The sequence below is a fragment of the Marmota marmota genome, unplaced genomic scaffold (genome assembly GCF_001458135.2).
Source record: "Marmota marmota marmota unplaced genomic scaffold, marMar, whole genome shotgun sequence".
Classification (NCBI taxonomy): domain Eukaryota; kingdom Metazoa; phylum Chordata; class Mammalia; order Rodentia; family Sciuridae; genus Marmota; species Marmota marmota.
This window is the reverse complement of record NW_025999977.1, coordinates 49915395-49939166: the sequence shown is the minus strand read 5'-3', so window position 1 is coordinate 49939166 and position 23772 is coordinate 49915395. Positions and strand designations below refer to the sequence as shown.

Sequence of the window (23772 nt, the reverse complement as noted above, 5' to 3'; positions counted from 1 at the left end):
AAAAAAAAAAAAAAAAAAAAGATAAAATTAAAATCAAGCTGTACAAATTTACCAGTCCATATAAATGTCAGTTTACAGAAACTACATAGCTAAAACCACTGGATTACATATAACACTTTCAATATTTATCTCACTTCTATTTTATTTGTATAATAAGGGTACTTTATACTCAACATATAACACATAGGAGATCCTTAAAGTGATTCAACCAACTTAGTTTCCTTAAGAAAATCATTGCACTATTCTAACTTTTAAAGAATCCTCCAATGACAAAAAATATATAGATACTTCAGAAAACAATGGCAACAGAAAATAACATGGATACAAAATACTCAAAAATAGAAGCACATAATGACAACATTGTAACACTATTTAAATGGATATAAAGGTAATATGACTCATGATATACATGATCATAATATTCATTTTCACTGTGCTAGTCAAACGTACTGTTCATTGGAAGAAAAAATCCGAAACTTCTAATGTTCTGGACATGCTTACCAGACTTCCTTTCATGTTATTAACCTTGTATGTATTTCTTGGATGCTGTCATCACACTGTATTATAATTATTTATGTGTCTTGCTCCTTTACTAAACTAAGATCCTTCAAAGCTTTGTTTGTATCCTTGATGCAATACCCACCATTCATTTAAACCTCACTATAAATATTTAACAAAAGAATGAAGAGACCGAAGACTAGATTGAAGAATATAAATAAGCAAAAAAAATGCCCCTAAGCCATAGGATTATTGATAGTTCATGATCAATATGCTTTCCTTGCAGCTAAAGAGTTAATCTATTTAAGGTTTTTTCAAACTTTTCTAATTTAAAATTTAAAATTTCTAGAATTGACTCCCTTATCTTACACTCGGGCCATCAGCAACAACCCAGTACTCTGAAAGGTCTGTGTATGAGCATACATGAGCACTAAGACATGGAATGTCCTAAGCTGTTAATAAGCACAGTAGACAGTTTGTTTTCTCTGAGATGTTGCTGTACAAGTTCGTTTACAGCCTCACTAATGAGTTATCAGAGTCTTTGTCAAACTGTACTGTAGACTGCCACCTTGAAAAAATTAAGGTCCAGGAAATGAGCAGGGTGAGGTTTTGGTGTCATTCCCACAAACGTGGCTGGAAAGACAGTGGTCTAGGTACTTTCAGTACAAGTACTTCCAACACATTCTATTGCTGATGAAGTTCACAGAGACTGGAGACAGATGGGAGCAAAAAGAAAAAATATTAAGTAAATAGAACTCATCGCATTATGTAAATTTAAATTACACAACAAACATTTATTTGCTCATCACACCTTTACTGAACTGCTAAACTTTTAACAGAATTGCAGCTCTTATACTTAAGGAACACAAATAGGAAAATAAATACTACTATGTAAGTTAGTATAGGAGACAAAGTGGTATTAGTGTTCAAAGAAAAATACTTTTAGAGGCAGAATGAAATACAAAGTTACAAAAAGGAACTAAAGATATGTATGCTTATCTCTTTGAGAACCCATCCATTAAGGTCCCTGAGAGTTCACACATACTGTATACCCTCTAAGATGCATGTGGCTGACAGACAACCTGTGAAGGTGGCAATTCAAAAACAGCACATCTCTACTCAATACACTGCAGTTTTGCCAGTTTGTTGTTAGTAGCAACAGAAAATTCTGTGTGTCAAAATAGACTGAATGTTACAATTGCCAGAAAACAAAATCAGTGAAACAGTACAGGAAGTGGTATGCAAATTGACCCTGGAATAAAAACAAGTGCCAGGTTATCCACAAGAAAAGATCTTTCACCTGCATTTCTAGATCACTTTCTAGAATTTTCAGACTAAGGAAAAGCATTAACCTGTTCCAAATTCACAGTGCACAGAGAAGTGAAACTTAGGCACACAGAGAAAAGTGGCTGGTGAAACTTCTGGTTTGATTACATCAGTCAACACATTGTGGAAAAGGATAAAGTATGCTCCATAACAGGGATAGAGACTTGCCCTTTAGATAAACAAAGCTAGAGAAAAACAAAAGAAATATCAGCTCAGAAAAGCTAAATTAAAACACTAAAACAGAACTTCTGTTTTAAGCCAAAATAGAGCATGAAGCAACAGAACACCAATAAACCTCTTGGAAAACACACACACACACACACACACACACACACAAACAAATACATCAAACACCAACACACCAGGCAGTGCAGGGTAATGACAATTAAGGGAAGATGAGTTCTACAATACTCCAACTCCAGATCACCACCCAAGGTGATAGACCACAGGACAAAAAGCAGGGAGCAGATCCAAACAGAGCCTGGCAATCCTTCCGAGTTGAGGAGACAGGGTTTGAAACTCAGCAAGCCAAAGCAGCTAATAAATCCATAGATAACAGGGCATAGAAGAGAGATTCTGCACTATGAAAGCAAACTCTGAAGATCCTCCGAAGTCTGTGAGCAAGTCTTGTACTCAAAAGCTCTGATCAGCCCACACCTGTGAATATGTAAAGAACCAAGCAAAAGGAACAGAAGGAACTGTAGCTTTCACGCAAAGCCAGAAATAGCCTGTGTTCCCACTAGTCAGAATGGAAAAATAATAATTTACAGGGTATCAGTATTTAGAGGAGCATCACCTCAGCCTTGACTGAAGGCTATTCCGTTCCCACACAGCAAAGCTAAAAAGTAAGCCTCAAAAGGGTCATGTCCAAGCAACTTAGCTGTACCCCAGAAGAAAGCCTCAATACACATGTATCATCCACCCCAGTCATGTTAAATTCACGATGTCAGCTAATGAATCAAAAATTGCCAGGAATGTACAAACTAAAAAGCTTCTTCTCAGCAAAAGAAACAATCAGTGAGGTTAAGTAGAGAGATCACAGCTTGGGAGCAAATTTTTACCACTTGCTCAGACAGAGCACTAATCTCTAGGGTATATAAAGAACTCAAAAAGCTAAGCAGCAAAAAAATAGCCCAATCAATAAATGGGCCAAGGACCTGAACAGACATTTCCCAGAAGATGATATACAATCAATCAACAAATATATGAAAAAAATGTTCATCTTTGCTAGCAATTAGAGAAATGCAAATCAAAGCTACTCCAGTCAGAATTGTTGTTATGAAGACAACAATAAGTGTTGGTGAGAATGTGGGGAGAAAGGCACACTCATACATTGCTGGTAAGACTGGAAATTGGTACAGCCAATATGGAAAGTAGTATTGAGATTCCTTGGAAAACTGGGAATATAACCACCTTTTGACCCAGCTATCCCATTCAAAGTACCCAAAGGACTTAAAACAGCATACTATAGGGACAGAGCCACATCAACATAATAGCAGCACAATTCACAACAGCTAAACTGTGGAACCAACCTAGACGCCCTTCAATTGATGAATGGATAAAGAAAATGTGTGGTATATATACACACAATGGAATATTACTCACCAATAAGAGAATAAAATCATAGCATTTGCAGGTAAGTGAATGGAGTTGGAGAATATAATGCTAAGTGAAGTTAGCCAATCCCAAAAAAACAAATGCCAAATGTTTTCTCTGGTAGAAGGAGACTGATTCATAATGGAATTCGGAGGGGGAGCATGGGAGTAATAGAAACTCTAGAAAGAGCAAAGGGGTGGGAGGGGGATAGAGAAGACAGTTGAATGAGATGGACATCATTACCCTAAGTACATGTATGAAGACATGAACGGTATGAACATATTTTGCATACAACCAGAGGTATGAAAAATTGTGCTCTATATGTGTAATATTAACTAATGCATTTTGCTCTCATATAGGATAAATATATATTTATTTTGAAAAAAATTGCCAGGAATGCAAAGAAAGACAAAATGATGGCCCATTACCATAAGAAAATTTGTTTTTTGAAACAAATCAAGAAACACCATGAATGACATAAGCAGTAGCATAGAAAATAAATATATCCAAACCTACCAGGAATCAAAAACATTATCAGAAATGAAAAATACACTAAGATTAAATACACACACACACACACACACAGCCATGAACAGCCATCAACAGCAGACACTGAAAGAAAGACTAATGTAGAAACTACCCAAAATGAAACACAGGGTAAGTATAACTGGGACAATTGAGCTGTGACATAAGATCAAGCAGCCAACACACATACAATTGGGGTCTGGAGGAGGCGAAACGGTATGTATTATTGGAAACAGGAGAGAGGGAAGGGAAAAAATAAATAGTATAAATAAGTTTCCTAAATTTGGTGAAATCTATAACCCCAGAAATTCAAGGAACTCCATAACCAAAAATTAGAACATGCAGAAAGCAACACTAACAGACAGCATAATAAAATGGCTCAAAACCAATTTTAAGTAAAATCTTAGAAGTACACATATAAAATAAGACACGAGAGAAAATAAAAGTAACAACAGATCTCTCATCAAAAGCAATGTGAGCCAGGAGACAATGGGGTGACCCTTCTGATGCACTGAAAGAATAAAACTAGCAAAGAGAAAGTAATGGGGATTCAATGGAGCAAACTAAGCTATGTGCATTTATGAAATATGTCAAAATCAACTAATTATTTATGACTACAATGCACTAATATTAAATAAAATTGGCAGCGTTTAAGTCTATACGTAACATATCTTTCAAAACATAGGCAAAATACAGACTTCTTCAGACATAAAAACAAAGATAATTCCTCACCAGCAGATCAGCACTGTAACAAAGTTAAAGAAAACCTTTCATGCAGAAAGAAATACCAGAAAAACGTGGACTTCACAAGGCAATGGAGGGAAATGAAGAGCACTGGAAATGGTAAATGTAAATATAAAATACATTTTTAATTTAAAATTAATCATTGAAACAAAAATAAGAAAAAATTATAGCGGCATTCATCACACAGACAATAAATAGTTCAAAAGCCAGAAGGAAAGAAAAGTACTTTTAGAAGTGTCTTACTTTATAAGCACTATTATTTGAAAGTGGTCTTTCAGAGTAGACTCTGCTTTCAGAGTTTAGGTATAACAGTCTTCATAAACCACTTTAGTGTTTAACAGAAAACTAACATTGTTATGGAACAGCAGTTCTCTAGGATGAGGTGACTAAAAGGAGAGAACAGAGGGATGCTGGTAATACCGTTTAATTGTCTTCACTGTGTGAAAATGTGTCACGTTGTACATTTTCCTGTATCCGTAGTACAATAAAAGTTAAATTTTAAAAAATACTTGACTATTTAAAATAAGGCTTATTATATAGTTTTATTAGTAATTTGGAATGTCAGATCTCTTGCCAACAAAGGGGCACTGACCCAGATTAAAACGAAAAAAAGTCAAAGCCTCAAAGTCATCAGGAAGAAATGATTCGTCTATTAAGAGTTGCTAAGACAAAATATTTGCAATGGGGTAATTTACAAACAGATATTTATTTTTAGAGTTCTGGATTCTGAGAAGTTTAAGAAGCAGGTGGGCTTGGTATCTCATGAAAGGGCCAGTCTCAAGATGCCCCTTACAGCTGTGTCCTCTAGAGAGAGAAACACTTCATCCTCATATTATGGAAGGGATGGAAAGGCAAGAAGGTACCGTCTTTAATCTTGAGTTTCTAGCAGGGCACAAATCCCATCCATGAGGGCAGAGCCCTCAAGTGAATCACTTCCCAAAGGCCACATCTCATGCTGTTGTACTGGAGATTGCATTTCAATGTGCATTTGGGACATGGCACCATCATTCAAACCATAGTCATTCCCCATTTTTCAGTTCTTTTTGTTCAGTCTTTTTGCAAGCCTATTTAATACACCTAAAACTAAAAGGAATCTATGAAGTGATATTCCCATCAATATCTACAAAAGAAATGTTGCGGCTACTGCCGTAACATTATCCTCTATTACAACTACCATTGACATTTATTGAACATCACACTTCAATCATAAAAAAGATTTCACGGAAGTATGTGGCCAGCAAGTATCAACCAAATCGTATGCCCGCTTTTCTAACTACAAGCCAGTGCTCGTGCCAGGATACCATACTATCAATTCTCCTCAATATATGTCCACACATGTCAAGTAATTCCAATATTTATGTATGCCTTGGGCGTTTTCATAGTTTTATGTACATTATCCAAACTTTGCGATCAAATGAAAGGGGAACAAGTTGAGTTAAAACATTTCTTAAAATATTGCATATATTTTTCTACATAACAGCAATTTAGTTTTTAATAGCATTTTTCTTATTACAATCTTTAAACAAGCTTGCCAATAGCAGAAATTGGAAAAAGTGTCTCCCAGGGTTATTTATATGTTAATTAAACATAGTATGATGAAGATACTTGCTGTTAGACAAGTATTTACATATTAATGAAATCTTTATTGGCAAAGACTGATCAAAAAGAATTATGGGGACTATGTTGCTGAGGCAATTCAACCATTCAGAATATGTTGTTGCTTACTTAAAGGTCATGTGTTCTGAAATTATTGGTCAAGATACTTAAGTTTAAAAGAAAACTGAATAAAAGGAAAATCTTATTTCCATGAAGAGTATCATTTGTATCGCTCAGTAATGCTGTATCTGGTAACAGCCTGATTTAAAGGAAATACATCAATGGGGCAGGGGGGGGAAAGGCCAAAGTTGGGGGAAAGTGCCTCCTCAAAAATTTTTGAATGAAAGTAGTAACTTTAAACTGTACTAAACCACATTAAAAACATTTGATAGGGCTAGGGCAGGGGCTGTAGCTCAGGGGTAGAGCACTTGCCTCACACATGTATGGCACTGGATTTGATCCTCAGCACCACATAAAAATAAAGATAATTTGTTTTTGAAGTTGTATATGGACATAATAAGTTAGAAAAAAAACAATGACAAGCACTATAACCATACTAAACAGAATGTGATAAGTATTAAAATAACTCTACATTTCAGAACATATTTTACTAATGCCTTTCAAATGTTTTGCCCTAACAGCAAAATAATCCCTTTACTGCATATTTCAGGATATGCTGTAAGAGCTACATGTGAAAGACAAAATGAGGCTGTAAACTAAAGAGACAAATGTTCTATACTCAATCCTGAAATGTTTGACTAAAAGGGAAAAACAAATCAATATACCTTCGTTTCTTTGGCCTTCATCAGAGTTCCAGACACTTAATATCAACACACTTTCAAGCCCCAGAAAAATTACTAATAGTATTAGTATAATTTCTCTGATTAAGGAGGCAGAAACTAAGTCCATTTTTCCTTTAAATTGATAAGACAGAATTAATTTAGCCAAAATCTAAAGTGCCACCATGCCAGGAGTTGTGAAAACCAACTACCCATACCACCAAGCCCCAGTCCCTGGTTCTGAAGGTTGACTATATAAAGCAGGCCTTTCCCTTTTTTAGATTCCAAAACTGATACATGCCATTTTGTAAAAAGTGGTCTGTGTACTCCTCTCTATCGATGGTCACCTCCGAAACAAAATACAAAGCCACATTATTCTTTGGTCACAGCAACTCAGGAACTATACAAATGGGAATTAAATTTTTATTAGGTAACAAATTGACTTAAATTTTAGAAGAAAAATTCTTCTATGTTTCCCTTGAGACTGAGAACCAAAAAGTAAAAAGTGAATACAGTAGTCTAATCCTTCTATAATTATTTCATTATTCAGCCTACAATTGAGGTGATACCTCATTTCAAAAACAAAATTAGGGTGAGAATAGAACACTCAAAAATTGCTTTTAAAATTTTCAAGGAAAAAGTATTTATGAACAGGACTAGGCTACATAAAACTATGAATAAAGAGATTTGTATTTAATTTTTGAAAATCCTCTGTACTAACTCAATTTCAACCAGTGAATTAATTGGAAATATCATCTGTACCCTTGTCAACCAACAATATGATATTGTTGAATGCATGAACAACTTCAGGTTAAATATTTATTCAGACAACTCTATCACTCAGAATTCCCCGAATCAAAAACACACTCAACTCTAAGGTCTGGATGCAAACCTTATCTCTTCCAAAGGGGTTTTCCTAATGGACCTCCTTCACAACAAAAGCTTATCTTTCCCACCTCTACACCGACGTACATTACTTATATAAACATGTTGTACTTTATTGTAGGTACATATACCCCGTTATCTGATCTTCCCTACTGGATTTTAATTTATCTACAGAAAGTCCACATCTGATTCCAACTTGCATTTCCTATTCAATCCAATGAAATTATGACTCATACATCTTTAAACTGTTCTTTCAATGAAAATTAAATACAAAGGAATTTAGAATACTTCTGTTTTTAAATCATTCTCAAATACAATTAGCTATAAATTTCACTCAAAACAAGATTAAAATTTTTAAAAAATCAACAGGTGCTTTTCAATGAGTATTAATATGATCTTTTTGCAAGAAAGATCTTCCAGAATATCCAATAAACTATGAAACTAAGGCAATAGTTGATTGTGAGACTGTCTGTTGCTTTCAAGGAAAAATAGCAATGTTAATTTATCTTTTGAATTGAAAGCTGCTTAAAGTCAATGCTGACTTTGTTAAGAATTCAAATTGCTTAGTTTCTGAAAAACTACAATCTGATGTAAATTATCAAAAATCATCCATTTGAAACTAAACTATAGTAAAAAGTTGAATTTGACCTATCATTCAACTGTGAAGAACTGGGATCTTTTTAAAGTTAAATTGTTTATTAATGATTTAAGTTACAAGGTAAATCAATTTTACCTAATAAAACTGGTTCTACTGAAATTTTTAATAAAATTTATATTGATGTTTTGATTTTATGGCACATTTTTATGTTTTTGTAAGAATAGAAAAATAATCCATATCTGGCTATTCAAACCCAAGAGTCATAAAACAAAGTGAGAAGGCTCAGAAGTTCCCTTCATTTTGGAGGTTCCACCTATCACCAAAAGATGAAGAGGTTCTCATAATGAGTTGGGCAATAACAGATATGTAACCTTCCATCTCAAATTGGAATTCATCTTCATCCTTGTTAAAAACAGCTTTACAGCATGAACAGAAACAGCGCAAGGTAGAAAGCTACTCTAAATCTTAGTCCTAATATTTGCTTCACTAAACAAAACATAATATTTTCAAGAAATAATGTAAAGTGAAATAAACCAATCCACACCAAAAAAAAAAAAGTAAAGTATTTCTACTTTTAAATGCCAAGAGCAGTCAAATTCAGGGAGAAAAAAACAATGGAGGTTGACAGGGGGAGGGGGGCGGAATGGGAGGGGTGAATGAAGAGTTGTTTAATGCATATAAAGTTCTAGATTTGCAATATAAAAGTTCTTGAAATTGTTTTCACACAATTGTTAATGAACATACCACTACTGAACTGTTCACCCAAAGATAGTAAACCTTATCTTTGTATTTTACCTCAATTGTAAAAGAAAATATGTATCAGGATTGAATGGTACTAATAGTCCCTATGCTTTTTTTTTTTTTTTTTTTTTTTTTAAGTGTTTAGTTTTTAGTTGTAGTTGGACACAATACCTTTATTTTATTTATGTGGTGCTGGGGATCGAACCTAGGGTCTCACACGTGTAAGGCGAGCACTCTACCTCTGAGCCACAACCCCAGTATCAGCCCTGTGCTTTTTAATTAAAAAACGAAAATGATTTATGAATGCACAAAAGAAATACATAGTTGCAGGGCTGGGGTTGAGAGTAGAGCCCTCTCCTGGTACATGTGAGGCCCTGGGTTCGATCCTCAGCACCACATAAAGTAAAATAAAGGTATTGAGTCCAATTAAAAATAAATATATATAAAAAATGATAGTTGAACACAGCTAGATTACCTTTCTTGAAGTCTAAGTAAAAGTTTCCTTCCAGATTTATTTTCAAAGAGAATGCTTTAGACTGTATCTCTTTCATTTTACCACATTAATCCCTTTTATTTTTCCAAATCTCCTCACGTGATCACCAATTACTCATTCAAAAATTAACCAACTGGGACTGGGATTGTGGCTCAGCAGTAGAGCGCTCATCTATCTAGTGCAAGGCCCTGGGTTCAATCCTCAGCACCACATAAAAATAAATGTCCAACTAAAAAGCATGTTTAAAAAACAAATTATCAACCATTATTACAGTCATGCACTATAGCCACAGCACTTTATTAGGAGATACACATCTCATTACCAAAAAAAACTGCCACAAAATATGACAACCTGTATAGACAAAATATTCTCCATATTGGTCTCCAGAAGTTTTAGTTTTGGGTGAGTGACAGTAACTATCAGTAAGGAAAAATTATGCAAAACTTCACACCCAATGATACTTCCCAGGGGCCCTGAATTTTCTGTTGCATTAAATGGGACAGAATGCACAAAAGGGGCAAAGGCCCAAGGCAAAGCAAGAATGATTTATTATTAACAAGAAAGAAAATGCCACAGACAATTGCAGTTCAAGTCAGCACAGCACAGAGAGGGCCTAGTTCTGCAGGTGAAAGGGAAGAAAGCTTCTACCAACTGGCTTATCATGCAATGTACCATACTGTTTTTGCAAGGTTGTTCTGAAAAAGTGGTTTTTATGTTCCAGGAAAAGAGCAGCTTCTGAATATGGGGACTAGTATACTCTGACATGAGCTTAGGATGGCATCCTATGTGACCTAAGCCAGTGTTAACAGAATTTTCACACTGTCACTATTTTTAGCTTTGATGATCTTATAAATTACCATGGAACTAAAGGACAGAGAATAATTAGTGCCGACTCAACAGATAACTCATAAAGGAAAATGGAAACTTCTAAAATACACTTACAATTCACTGAGTTATAGTCCATCTACATGTTACAGCATATTTTTCATAATCTTTCAATCACCAAATAATCTAACAAATTTATTTATAAGCAAATACATTGCAAAGTTCTGAGAGTAAGTTTTTGGGGATGATGTTAAGAATGTAGTTATTCTTAACTCTATTCTATTTCCATTTACGTTTGTCACTTGCACTATAAAATAAATTCTGCAATAACCCCAAGTACACAAAATACAGTTCAGTCTTTTCCTATTGGTTCTGGAGATAATCCAGGAATATATCAGAGTAATAATTCTTATCTAGTAAATATCTAAGAACCAAAGAATTGTACTATCAACATACATAGATCAACCGTTTATTTCCACACATTAAAAATAAATGAAGTCTAGGGGCCGAGGTTGTGGCTCAGCGGTAAAGCACCTGCCTCGCACGTGTGAGACCCTGGGTTCAATCTCAGCACCACATTAAAAAAATAAACCAAGTGAAATAAGGGTGCCGTGTCCAACTACAACTAAAAAATAAATGTTAAAAAATTTTTAAAAAATAAAGTCTATATACAATGTTGTAGTATCTTGGAGTGCATTTTCAAACAGAAAAAGACGTTAGTCTAAAAAAATACTGGTGAATTCCAATAAGCCTTTGGTGAGTTCAGTCACTTCTGTTTTTAAAATGGAAATTTTCTCCCACAAACTGATACGTTAGGTAACTTAAATATAACAGATTTCACATTTACACATGCACAACTGCATCCCCAGGAAGCATCCCATGAACACTGGACCCAGCTAAAGCAAGCCAGATCAGACTCCCGTCCATGCACACTCCCCCACGTCCACCAGCTAGCTCAGTGAAGTGATCCCATCCACATCTTGTGTTACAACTTTCCATCAGATTTCTGTCGCCCTCCTGGCTCCACTTTCCAACTCACAAAGCGCAACTCTTCTGACACCCACTTCCACAATAAGACGCCCTTCACATGTTTTTCAAGGTAAAGGTTCATATTTGCACATTTCTTAACTATTACATGTGTAAAAACTATGTTAACATTTTTGTTAGGTTCTTAACTTTGTCCTAGTGCACAAAGTGCCACTAGCCCCATTTCCCTAATATTCCATGTAGTTTTTACTGAATGATTCCGCACAGTGCAATATTTAGAAATGCATGCACCACATTATAGCAGAACTGACTACATGTGATAGTCTATATTTGACCAATGTGTTATGACTAAAGGAATGGGAACCTAGGTGAAGAGTGTACCTTTTTTCCCCACAACAATGTGTTTTATATATTGTTTTGTTTTAATTAGTTATACATGACAGTAAAATGCATTTATGTACTCTGATATATATAGATGGGATATAATTTCTTATTTTTCTGAGTGTACATTGTTGCAGAATCATATTGGTCATACAGTCACGTGTATACATACAGTAAATGGTTGGAGTTGGAGAATAAGCCAATCCAACGAAACCAAAGGCCAAATATTTCCTCTAGTAAGTGGATGCTAATTCACAATAAGGCAGGGGCACTAGGGAAGAATAGAGTTACCTTAGATTAAGTAGAGGGAAGTGACAGGAGGGGAAGGGAGGGGATATGGGGAGAGGAAAGATAGAATGAAAGAGTAACTTTTGTAAATGTAAAATCATTCCAATAAAAAGTCTAAAACAATAAATGTACAAACTATGTAAGTATATGAGACCAAACTTTAATACAAAATTCTGTATTATAATAACTGCTAACAATTCAATACCATTTACTTGATATAAACCACTGCAAACAGTGCTTGGTATTAATTCTTTAATCATTCTTATAACACTGTGGAGTAAGCTATAATCATACCCATGTTACAATGAAAAGACAGTGGTACAGTTGAGAAACTAACCCAAAATCATGACTCTAGGCAGGTAGTAGGTGCCCTTACCACTATGCTACATTATTTCCACAAATAAATACAATTTTTAAAAAAACACTGTATTCATCATACTGGAAAGATTTCACTCAGAAAGGAGGCTAAAATGAAAAAAAAACTATAAACTAAAAAGCTATAAACATTGATGTGGCTATGTCACTAGAGTATGCCAATTTTAAGTTCTTTAGGAATAGACCAAGGAGTGGGATAGCTGAATCAAATGGTGGTTCCATTCCAAGTTTTCTAAGAAATCTCCACACTACTTTCCAAAGTGGTTGCACCCATCTGCAATTCCCACCAGCAATGTACCTTTTTCCCCACATCCTCTCCAATACTTATTATTGCTTGTGTTCTTGTTAACTGCCACTCTGGTGTGAGATGAAGTCTTAGTGTAATTTTGATTTGCATTTCTCCAATCACTGAAGATGTTAAACACTTTGTCCACGTATTTGTTGGTTGTTTGTGTATCTTCTGAGAAGTGTCTGTTCAGTTCCTTAGCCCATTTATTATTTTTTGTACTAAGTTTATTGAGTTCTTTATATATCCTGGAGATTAACATTCTATCTGATGCACTTGTGATAAAAATTTGCTCCCATACTTTAGGCTCTCTCTTCACCTCAATAATTATCTCCTTTGCTGAGAAGCTTTTTAGTTTGACTCAATCACATTTATTGATTTTATTTCTTGCACTTTAAGCCCCCAACTTCCTTAACAAGACTCCTAATCTGACATGATGAAGATTTGGGCCTACCAAAAACCTAACCTGAAATGTGCAGTCAGCACAAAAAAAATATGATTTTCCACTTTTTATAATCTCCATTACCATGATTGGGGGCACTAACAAAGAAATATCACCTTTTTTACTTTAAAAGGGCAAACTAGAATATAAAGTGTAAACATTTTATAACAGTGATTAAGAATTGGTACCTTTTCACTAATGAAAAATGTTATTCAAGGTTTTACAAAACTTGGTCACATTTCAATGTCAAATACACAAGAAACAAAAAGTGACATTATAATACACAGAATAACACATACCATAGAAATCTCCCAGCCATCATATCCACACAGTTTAGATCAAAATTGATCAAACTTTGGTTAGATGTCAAAGTACATGTTTTGCCAATGGAATCTCCAAACAGAACAACAGGTCAATTGCTGACATAACCCACTACTGGTTTCCAAATTTTTTATATAGCTTGAACTCTAAAATTTGAATTGTATACCATTGTGTATACTGAATTTGTCTTAAGTGACTCATTCATTCAAAACCTACTGGGTTATTCATACCAGGCACTGAGACTAAAGATGTTCATGGATTTTACATTCATTCATTCACAACTATTTATTGTACAACTGCAAAGTTTCAGGTGCTGTTCTGAGAGTACTAGGGAAGGAAACAAAAAAATGCTTATCCTACTGAAGGAGACATTATAGAAAGGAAAACAGACAATAAGCAAAACACAAACCAAATTAGTAATAAACGTTAGAAAACAAAGATATCAAAGAGAAGGATTTAAAGTGAGGGTAAAATTTTAAGCGAAAGAAAGCCAAGGAAAATCATATAAAGTAGAAAAGAACCCTACAACATGTTAGGTGTAAATGCTATGAAGAGAAATAAAATATGGGGAAAATGTGATGGTGAAGTGAAGGCTGAGAGAAAATGGTCAGTGAAGGCCTTTTTGAAGAGGTGGCCTTGAGAAGTGAATGTCAATGAAGTAAGAGATCCAGTGACATGAGGATATGGGAGAAGGGCATACCAAATCAAAAACCCCTTGGCAGGAGCAAATGTGGCATGTTTAGGAAGCAGCAAGAGACCAGAGTGGTGGGAGTGGAGAGAGCTGGGGCTGTGTACACCTTCCTGATAACCACTGTGAATTTGGGCAGGTATACACTTAAAAGTGTAATGACTTACTTCAAATCAATTCCACATTATAATTGCAAAGTGTAAATGGAGGGAATGAAGGGAAAAAAGTGGGATGAAGCCTAAGTGGTACCACTGAGTAACGCAGACTTCCACAAGACAATCAGGGCGTGTACACAGAAAATTCAACAGCCTTTCAAGGCAGTGGATAAGAAATTTCTACTGATTTATAAAGTATCCCTGATAACTCATGCTGATTAGAAACAGTGTTTTACTCATTTTGAAATCCCTCCCACAGTGCTAGGCCCATGTGAGGTACTCAGCAAATGGCGAGTGGTTATGTGTAGAAAAGCATTTGTGTGCCAACGTGTCAAACATTATGTTCATCAGACCTCACAGTTGTAAATGACTCAGAAAATGAATAACAAGTATCCAAAGAAGAATCCTCAAAAAAAAAAATCTCTAAACATATTATTGATCTATATGTCCCTTAGGGCAAGATTCTAAATGGAGAAAAGAACTTGGCAGTGGGTTAAACAGAAATTGCACCTTCAGGTTAGCAGAACCTTGATAAGTACCTCTTATGATAAGACTTCTCCCATGTTAGCAGGCATATTATCCTCAGCACACCCTTTAGCCTCTTTCTTAAATGGCACAAGGACCTACCTGTCCCATCAGTAAACACTATGAAGTACTTGCTACCCAAGAACCATCCCATGCCCCTGGGTATCCAGAAATTAGGAAGGATGGTCTGTCTTTAGAATTAGGTTGATGTTCATTATAAGGGGAGCCAAAGGGAGGACAGAAAATGAAAACAAAGCATGTAAAATTTTTGTATTATAAAGAATTAGAAGAATATAGGGAAAAGAATAATTTATAAGAAATCACACAGAAGCAGTTATGCCTGAAGTCTAAGCATGGTTTTGCATTTAGTAAGTTAAATTGTAATAGAGTAGACATATTACCATTAAACCTATTGTTCTTTGCCACTTAGTTAAAAAAAAAAACACTGAAGGACTCTCTAGAGAAACAAAGATTAACCAAAACAATCTGTATGTTTCTCAGTAGTTAAAAACAAATAACTCAAGAACTTAATACAATCAGTCTCTTCAAACTTTTTTTTAAATCTCGTATCCCAAAACAATGATGCAAAATAGCTTTAATACCAGGGCATGGGAAGCAGGGAGGAACGGGGGAAGACCAGGGAGTGATACTGGCCACATACTATTATATTGTGCGCATATACAAATATGTAACAACAAATCCCATCATTATGGACAACTATAATATACCCATTAAAAATGTGGGGAGAAAAAAGGCTGGGGATGTATCTCAATGGTAAAGTACCGCTGGTTTCAATCCCCAGTATGGGTTGGGGAGAGGGGGGGACCTTAATCTTCCAGTTACCCTCTGCTGAAATATAACTCAAGTCTTTATTGTAATTTAAATTAGTCCTTGAGTTTACATAAAGGACCCCTAGGGCATTCAAAGATAATACAGCACTGGACATTGTGCAATTATTCTGCAAGCCAACTTTCAGGTTAAAATCATAAGTTTAAGCAGTCACTACAAAACAGTAACAATAAGTGCATTACATCTAAAAAGAAATTACCTTTTAAAACATTAAGGAATAGTAGCCCTTTTTCCTAAGATTTACAGCAAAAATAAGTCATCTCCAAATTTATTTATTTTGCAGAGGTAGAGAACAGAATTACATTCTAATTTATAAACACATTTAGAAAATACACTTATGATTCACTATACAGATTTAAAAGTTGAAAATTATCAAAGTATCTCAATGTTTTTCTTCACTTTTACCTGAAGATTTGCCTTTAGTAAGAAAAATGCAAATAAGTAATTTTAAACATTCTTACAGCCTAGTGACCTACAACTTTTAAGCACAGATTAGAATCTAGGATATACCTATGTTGATTTTAACATGGTTCCAAGCCTCTATAAACCTCAGGAAAAACAAAATTATCTGGAGACCAGGTATAAGTAAGATGTGCCAAATGACTCTGCATATGCCGATCAACACCCAAGCCTAAAAATATTATTTAGTGAAGTCAGCAAGGGAAGCCAGATGATCCCCAACTTATACAACGTCCCTTAATATTGTAAGTTTCCAGTAGCTAGACTTAATAACAATGATTTCAATCAGAACTATCAAAATCCTTCAGAGTGTTATAGTTTACAAGCAAATTTCGTATGTATCAATTCATCTTTTACTAAAAAGAATGCTGTAAGAGTAAGCCAGACAAGAACTGTTGACTCATTTTAATGATAAATAAATTCAAAATCAGAAAAGATAAATCATGCATTTACTAGTGAGCCAGCTGACTACACGTTAAAGACCTCACAAATGGATATGTCCTGTTACTCTCCATTTGCCTTCTACCTCTATTCAGAACTGACCTAGCAAGGTATGCTCTGAACACCTCTCTTCTCCCTTGTGCCATTTGACCGGGAGCTAACATCACTAAACTGTACACTACTCACTTCAATCTCAAGATGCTGGCCTCCAGAAGAACATGAGGTGATAATACTAGAATGTAATATCTACATAGGCTTACAGTCTGTCACATGCCGAAATCCGATTATCAAATAAACTGACTTGAATTGTAATATGGAACATTAGTCTGGTAGTAACATGGTATTTCATTTTTGTCCTTGTCTCTGGGAATTTCAAACGGAGACAAGGTTGTTGAGCAAAGCAGGATACAGATAGTCCTGGGTCCCTAATACTGTTAGAACTACAGGTTCAGTTTCTAAAATAGACAACTATTTCAAATTTATATTTTTATCCTAAAATTGTTTTTAATTTAAACAGTACATATTGCGAACATGGCACTAAACCATGACTTTCAAAATTTTGTATTGAGTTCAAGTGGTCCTGTTATATTTTCAAGATTGAAAAATAAGTTGAACTTACTTTTATCACCAGAAAAAAGGTTTAAATAGATAACTTTTTTTTTTAATTCAAGGTCTTCAGCATGAAACAGAAAATTTTTATTATTTAGAGAGAAGGTAAAATTCGGTTTATAGAGTCACATACCAAGCTTCAGGGAGCAAAACAGAGTATTCATGTGGAGAAGTTGTTTCTGGAAAGTTGGAGAGAATTGCAAGGCGATGAGGAAGAAGGTCAGAGCCATGATAAGTAAATAGAATTTCTAATGCTTGGACATTGCTTTCCTGTATAAAAGGAAAGATGTGAGTTTCTAACATGAATCTTGGAAATAAAGCAGTGATTTTCTATGACATTCAAAAATTTAACTTTTTATGCAATTCTGAAAAAGTTCTTTGAAATATTGCTGAATTTTTCCTAACTTGTATCATGTTTCTCAATTTAATGGTACAAAAATGATTTTTAAATCTCTGAAGAAAATTTTTTTAAATGTAGCTATGTTTTCTACATTCATATTACAACAGAACAGAAAATGTAATGGTATATGCACACATCAACATTAACTGCACAACTTCAATATTTACAGTGGTAATAGCCACAATTATTTACCAAAAAAAAAAATTACCCGAGCATAAGTTCTTGCTGAGAGAACAATATTCTGGCTTCTAAACTTCTTAAAGAACTCAGCATCATATCTCTGTCCAGATGCATGAGGCACTCCCAGGATTTCCTGAAGGGAAACAATGATTTTATGAATAGGCCTTTAAATACAGTGACAAGAAAATATTAAAAACCTTTACAACTCTGCCTGCCTAAATAAGGCTTCTGAACTAATTAATTTAACTGCCAACTGTTAAATAAAGTGCTATATCTGTATCCTCATCTTTGTTTTGAAAAGGGCCATATTTGTAAATGCAGTAATTTTTTCAAATCCAGAAGTAAGTGAAATAGTGAAAATTTAATTACAGTAGGACAACCAAAACCAACTACCTGGTAAGAATAAGCAACAGTTATACAGTGCTGTACATTATAAGCACCCATCACATCTACGTAAGAACTTTAGATTGATTTAATTATTCTTAAGAGTGACCTATGTTAAATGCAGATTGTAAATTGTAAATGCAGAATGAATAGGCTCAGAGTGTCTACTATATGCTAGTGGTACTGTGAAAGGCACTGGTAACTCACTGAACAATGTACTTTCCCTTCCCTCCATGTAGCTTGAAATCCAGCACAGAAGTGAATCAACTGTTTACAAAACATCTTAATTTTTTAAAATCATTTATGAAGTACCTATCTACTTCATATTCAATGTTGCTATCATATGAGAATTGCTACTAATTTTGTCAGAAGTAACAGCAGCCTTGTGGTTATTTTTTTAAGACCTAATGATTTAGATATTTGTACTCAAGTATAGATAAAATGATAGAATTCCTGTGATTTGCTTTAAAGTGAAAGAAAAGGCAGGAGTGTAAAGGTGGAAAATAAAAGACAAGATTGGCAAACTAGCTGAAACTGAGAATGAATACATCATAGTTCATAGTACTGTTCTGACATATGTTTGAAATAGTTTGTAATAAAAAGCTGAAAAGAAAACTAATAAAACTCAAGACAACTAAACTCAAATAGATACTCAGTGTTCTTCAATGTTGTTACATTTCCCTAAGAAGTTTCCTACTGTTAGGAACTTTTTCACATTTTCTGATCCTCTAGACTGACATTCTATTCCCCAGCCCCCTACTCTCAGCTAACAACCTTGCTTTTCTTAATTGACTATTAGATGGGAGGTCCCCAATTTTCCAACCCACCAAAGCTGCAAATCTGCCTGCATCTATACCAATAGAATTTTCCTTCCTTCCGTTACAGCAGAAAAATTTATTTTCATATCTAAAACAGTCTCCAAATTCCACTGATGCTCAGAATCCCATTCTCCTCTTCCACTATTACCTAAGTATTCCTTTTTCTTCCACTCAATAAATTCCCTTTCACTCTTCCACTGTGCATTCCATTAGCATGCAACCAATACTACTACTACCTTCTACTACAAAAACGACCCTTATTGGGGCTGGGGATGTGGCTCAAGTGGTAGTGCGCTCGCCTGGCATGCGTGCGGCCCGGGTTCGATCCTCAGCACCACATACAAAGATGTTGTGTCTGCCGAAAACTAAAAAATAATTTTAAAATTCTCTCAAAAAATTTTTTAAAAAAAACGACCCTTACACATACCTAGCCAACACCACCACCTTCACCATTTTCTCTGGCCCAGCCCTTTTCTCAATAACACTTCTTGAAAGAGCTGCCCACATCCAGTCTCCACTTCCCCACTGAACCTCTAAGAAAAATTCAATTTGATTCCTTAAATAGGATAAGTAAACAATTCTAACCATATTTCCCACCTTTGTTCTGTGCCACCCCAATCTCCACATCCTACGCTGACTATCAAATGTTCTCAAGAGCATGTCATCTTCTTCCATGCCAACAGGCCTTTATCTAACACTGATTATTAGCATAGCCTGCTCAACAGAAAAGTTCTTGCTTCCTAGTTATTTGGGCAAACTGATAACCTTCTCTAAGCTTCTATAAAATTCAGAGGATAGTAGAAACTGCCTCAAAAAACTGTTGATAAACAATCTTGAATAAGTACATGAGACAACAGCTGACAGTCCTCAATAAACGTGCTGGTATTTCTTGAGGTCTTCTCCTTGCCCACTGGGTCTCCCTACTGTGCTTCCTCATCAATTCTTCATAACTTTATCATCACTTAATGCCTATAAGCAAACTGTTCTTTATTCATCTCTCCACCTCCAGAAACAGCACAATATCTGGCATACAGTAAGCACACAGGTAAAATTTAAATGAATTTTTTTATCCATTTATCATTTTTAAAAAGCATGTCCTATGATGAAAATGCAATGCCTATCTCTTATACTAACAGGTTAATCATTATACCTGAAGATTTTAATTCATTCCAAGTCATCTACATTTCAAAAGCTTAGGTTTTCCAAAAAAAAAAAAAAAACGGACTTAAATACTTTAAATGGACTGTCACATGGGAAATAGCCATTCAAAAACCGAAGAGTAACAAATGAGGCTTGGGAGTGTAGCTGAACGGTAGAGCACTTGCCTAGCAGGTGTGAAGCTTAGGGTTCAATCCCAAGCACCACAAATGGTGATGATGATGATGAAAGAAAATTAACTGGATAGTCAAGCTCTGAACTTTTTTGCGGGGAGCAAGGGGATAACCCGGTATTGAACCTAGGGACTTACCCACTGAGTCACACCCCTGGCCTTTTTTTTTTTTTCCTAACAGGATCTTTCCAAGTTGCTAAGTCTGGCTTTGGAACTTATGATCCCCCCTGCCTCAGCCTACTGAGTCACTTGTATTACAAGTATGCATGCACTACAGTATGCAGTGAAACATTTTACATATTTTTTGAAGATGTTTATATACTTAGCCTTAGTTTCATGAATAAAGTACATGCTTGGATTTCCATAGTATGGAATGTGCTTATAATACATTACCTCAAAATATTCCAGAACTCAAATGTTGTAAAACAATGTTTTAGGGTAGTATGACCATCTGACAGTAAAACTAATTGTACTTAAATATAAATTTTTCAGGAATTCTTCATAACTTGTTTGCATTAAGTGGTATACTCATTACCAATGTTTTGTAATATCCACAAAATTAGTCCTCTTAAGTGTCCTGTTTAAAAGCATTTTAACTACATTAGCAAGGTGGGGGAATCAAGTGCTTCTGGGTCCATTTATACACAGTCACAAGTACAAAAAGGCTTCGGTTATTCTTGGGATGGGCACCATATTAGCAGACATGACACTGAGCACCTACTATTGTGCCAGTGTCATGACTGATATGCCTACACAGTAGGGAGGCAAGTCAGACTTCCATGTGAAGCCAAACTTCGATAGTTGGATATAGTTTAAAACCTTAATAACTTCAGCTATGAAGTTCATTTAATAAAGCAATCTAAACTATCTGTTTACTGAAATGTGGCCAATTTCCACTTTTACCTTTAAGAGTTTCTGAATTGTTCTAATAGTTCAGAGTATTACTGAAATCCCCAACATGGGGCCATCTGGACTTACATCTCTGAAGACTTGAATACGAAACATACTATTTTTAATAATTAGGATCAACCAACTAAATTCGACCCAACAAATCATAATACTCATCTTAAGATTATTTAAACTCAGTAAAAACTGAGAATTGGTACTGAGAACACGTAAGTGTCATTAACATAAAATAAAAATATAAAATATAAGAAAAAGAACTGTAAATCTACAAGACTTAGATGCATTGAAATGGCTATACCTTTCGTATTCCCTAACCTAACAAAATAACTTCTGGCCTTTCATGATCTTGAATTTTTATCAAAACAAGTTATGAGAGAACTTGCTTCTGTAAGAAATTAATTTTTCCCATATAAACAGTTTTAAGACAAGAATATCAGTGGCAGATCAAATTCACATAATTGGACAAATTATTCCTTACCTCATATGTTGCAAGTCGATCCAAGTAAGTTAATAATTTCAGTCTACAACGGCAAAGTTCTTTTTGTTCCAGTGTCAACCTGTATTGAATAACTATATTAGGCCATTTATATTTACATAGAAGTACATTTCTCTCGGAGTTAAAATAGAACAAAAATGAATATTCCACTGAACCCAAAGCTCTTGGAACAGTGTACTAAATAAAGCACAAGGGTAAAACAATATTAGACACATTTAAATTGTTGAAATAATTATCACAAGTAAAAAATATATACTGAAATCATTAGTTATTTTAAAGAGGTTACCGAATGAATAGTAATGAATCATTACTTTGAGAAGTTCACTAATTTAAGTAGTTCTTGTCTCTTCTTGAGCTCTTTTTCCTTTTTATTCTTGGCAGGCTGTTCATCCAGTGGTGAAAGATCCTCATAGGAGATACTGTCAATGTCTACTTCACCAGGTAATGTAAATCTGCAAGATAAAAAATTACTGAAAAAGGATTCAAGTTTTTTTGTTTAACTTAAAAGCTATTTTTTCCTATTTTAGCTGAATTATTAACTTCCACAGAAAAACAATTTTTTTTAAATTTTTGCCATTGTAATGCAGGTGATCCACTCATTGTATCCATAAAATAGAATAATAATATGCACAGAAATGCTAAGTTCAACAAAATGAAAACTGTTTAGGAAAACATGTAGTATTATATTCACCTAATGAAAAACAGCCCATGTAGAAAATGCTGCCTAGAGTTTATAATTTGACTCACTTCCATTTATGATCTTAAAATGATTAGCAAATGGTATCATTTAAATTATTCCCTCTTCAGATATATCATCATTTATATCTCCAAAGAAGTCCCAAATGTCTGATGAGCAATGACCCCTGTCAAGTAACTTTATTACTATTATTACTGACATTTGAACGATGCTTCAAAGTTCAAGAGGTGCTTTCACAAGATATATAATTTAATTACTGAAAGTAATTCTGTAAAGGAGGTATGATCCTACAGGTAAGGAAAGAGAAGTCAAGACTCCAAAGATTGTTCAACTGACAAGGAAGCCAACTTAGGTTTGTGCCAAAAGCCGCAGCCTAGCAAGGGCCAGCATTCAATAAATGTTTCTAGAACGGCTATTTCCTCAAATCAAGCCATTACATGCTAACACTTAACATAGGAACAAAAGCCATGACCTAACATAAGAAAGCACTGATCAAAGACAACTGCCTGGATATAGAAGAATTTCAAGTTTACTTGGCCCAGTGTCTCAGCTTAGAAGTTTTCACCAAGTCACCTTTGTTTTGAATTCAGATTTTACTGTAACCAACCTGCCATCATCTGCTCCTTTCCCTATTGCTAGCAGAGCCTCCAGATCTGTGCCTTTCAATCCATACTGAAGCAGTTCTTTTGCAGCATCCACATTATCAGGCACTCGCTCCAAACACTCATGGAGAACCCAGGATCGCTTCTTTATTTTACTCTAGATAGAAAACACAAAACAAGGATAAAGAATGCATGGCATCTTATAGCACCTGACAACTGCCTTCTAGAACTATAAAGCTCTATGTGAAGTGATAGTTATTTAACAACTGGACCATAGGTAGCTAGCTGCTCAAGAAACTCATAACTGTTCATTCTCTAATATTGATTCCAACTGGATAAAGAGCATGCGATTCCAACTGCTTTTGTGTCTAATGAGCCTCAAAGACAAAAAGCTCCATTTTCATATCTGCAGCCTACACATCAGTCTAAGCCATCAAAATACAACATCTGGGACACTATAGGAGTTCTCTGCTCCTAGCAGGGTTTCCTACACCATTCCCCTCCTACTCCAGTCCTCTTTTACACCATCTGCCTCTGCAATCCCCAC

At 35.0% G+C, this 23772-nt stretch overlaps 1 protein-coding gene across 1 annotated transcript in view; it reads right to left on the bottom strand.

The window, feature by feature from the left end:
• Nbas (NBAS subunit of NRZ tethering complex) overlaps window positions 1-23772 on the bottom strand; it is a 351187-nt gene that overhangs the window by 237702 nt on the left and 89713 nt on the right. Inside the window, 5 exon segments of the mRNA XM_048804961.1 lie at window positions 17546-17682; window positions 18021-18125; window positions 21909-21987; window positions 22238-22378; window positions 23231-23382. Coding sequence (XP_048660918.1) covers window positions 17546-17682; window positions 18021-18125; window positions 21909-21987; window positions 22238-22378; window positions 23231-23382 — 614 coding nt within the window.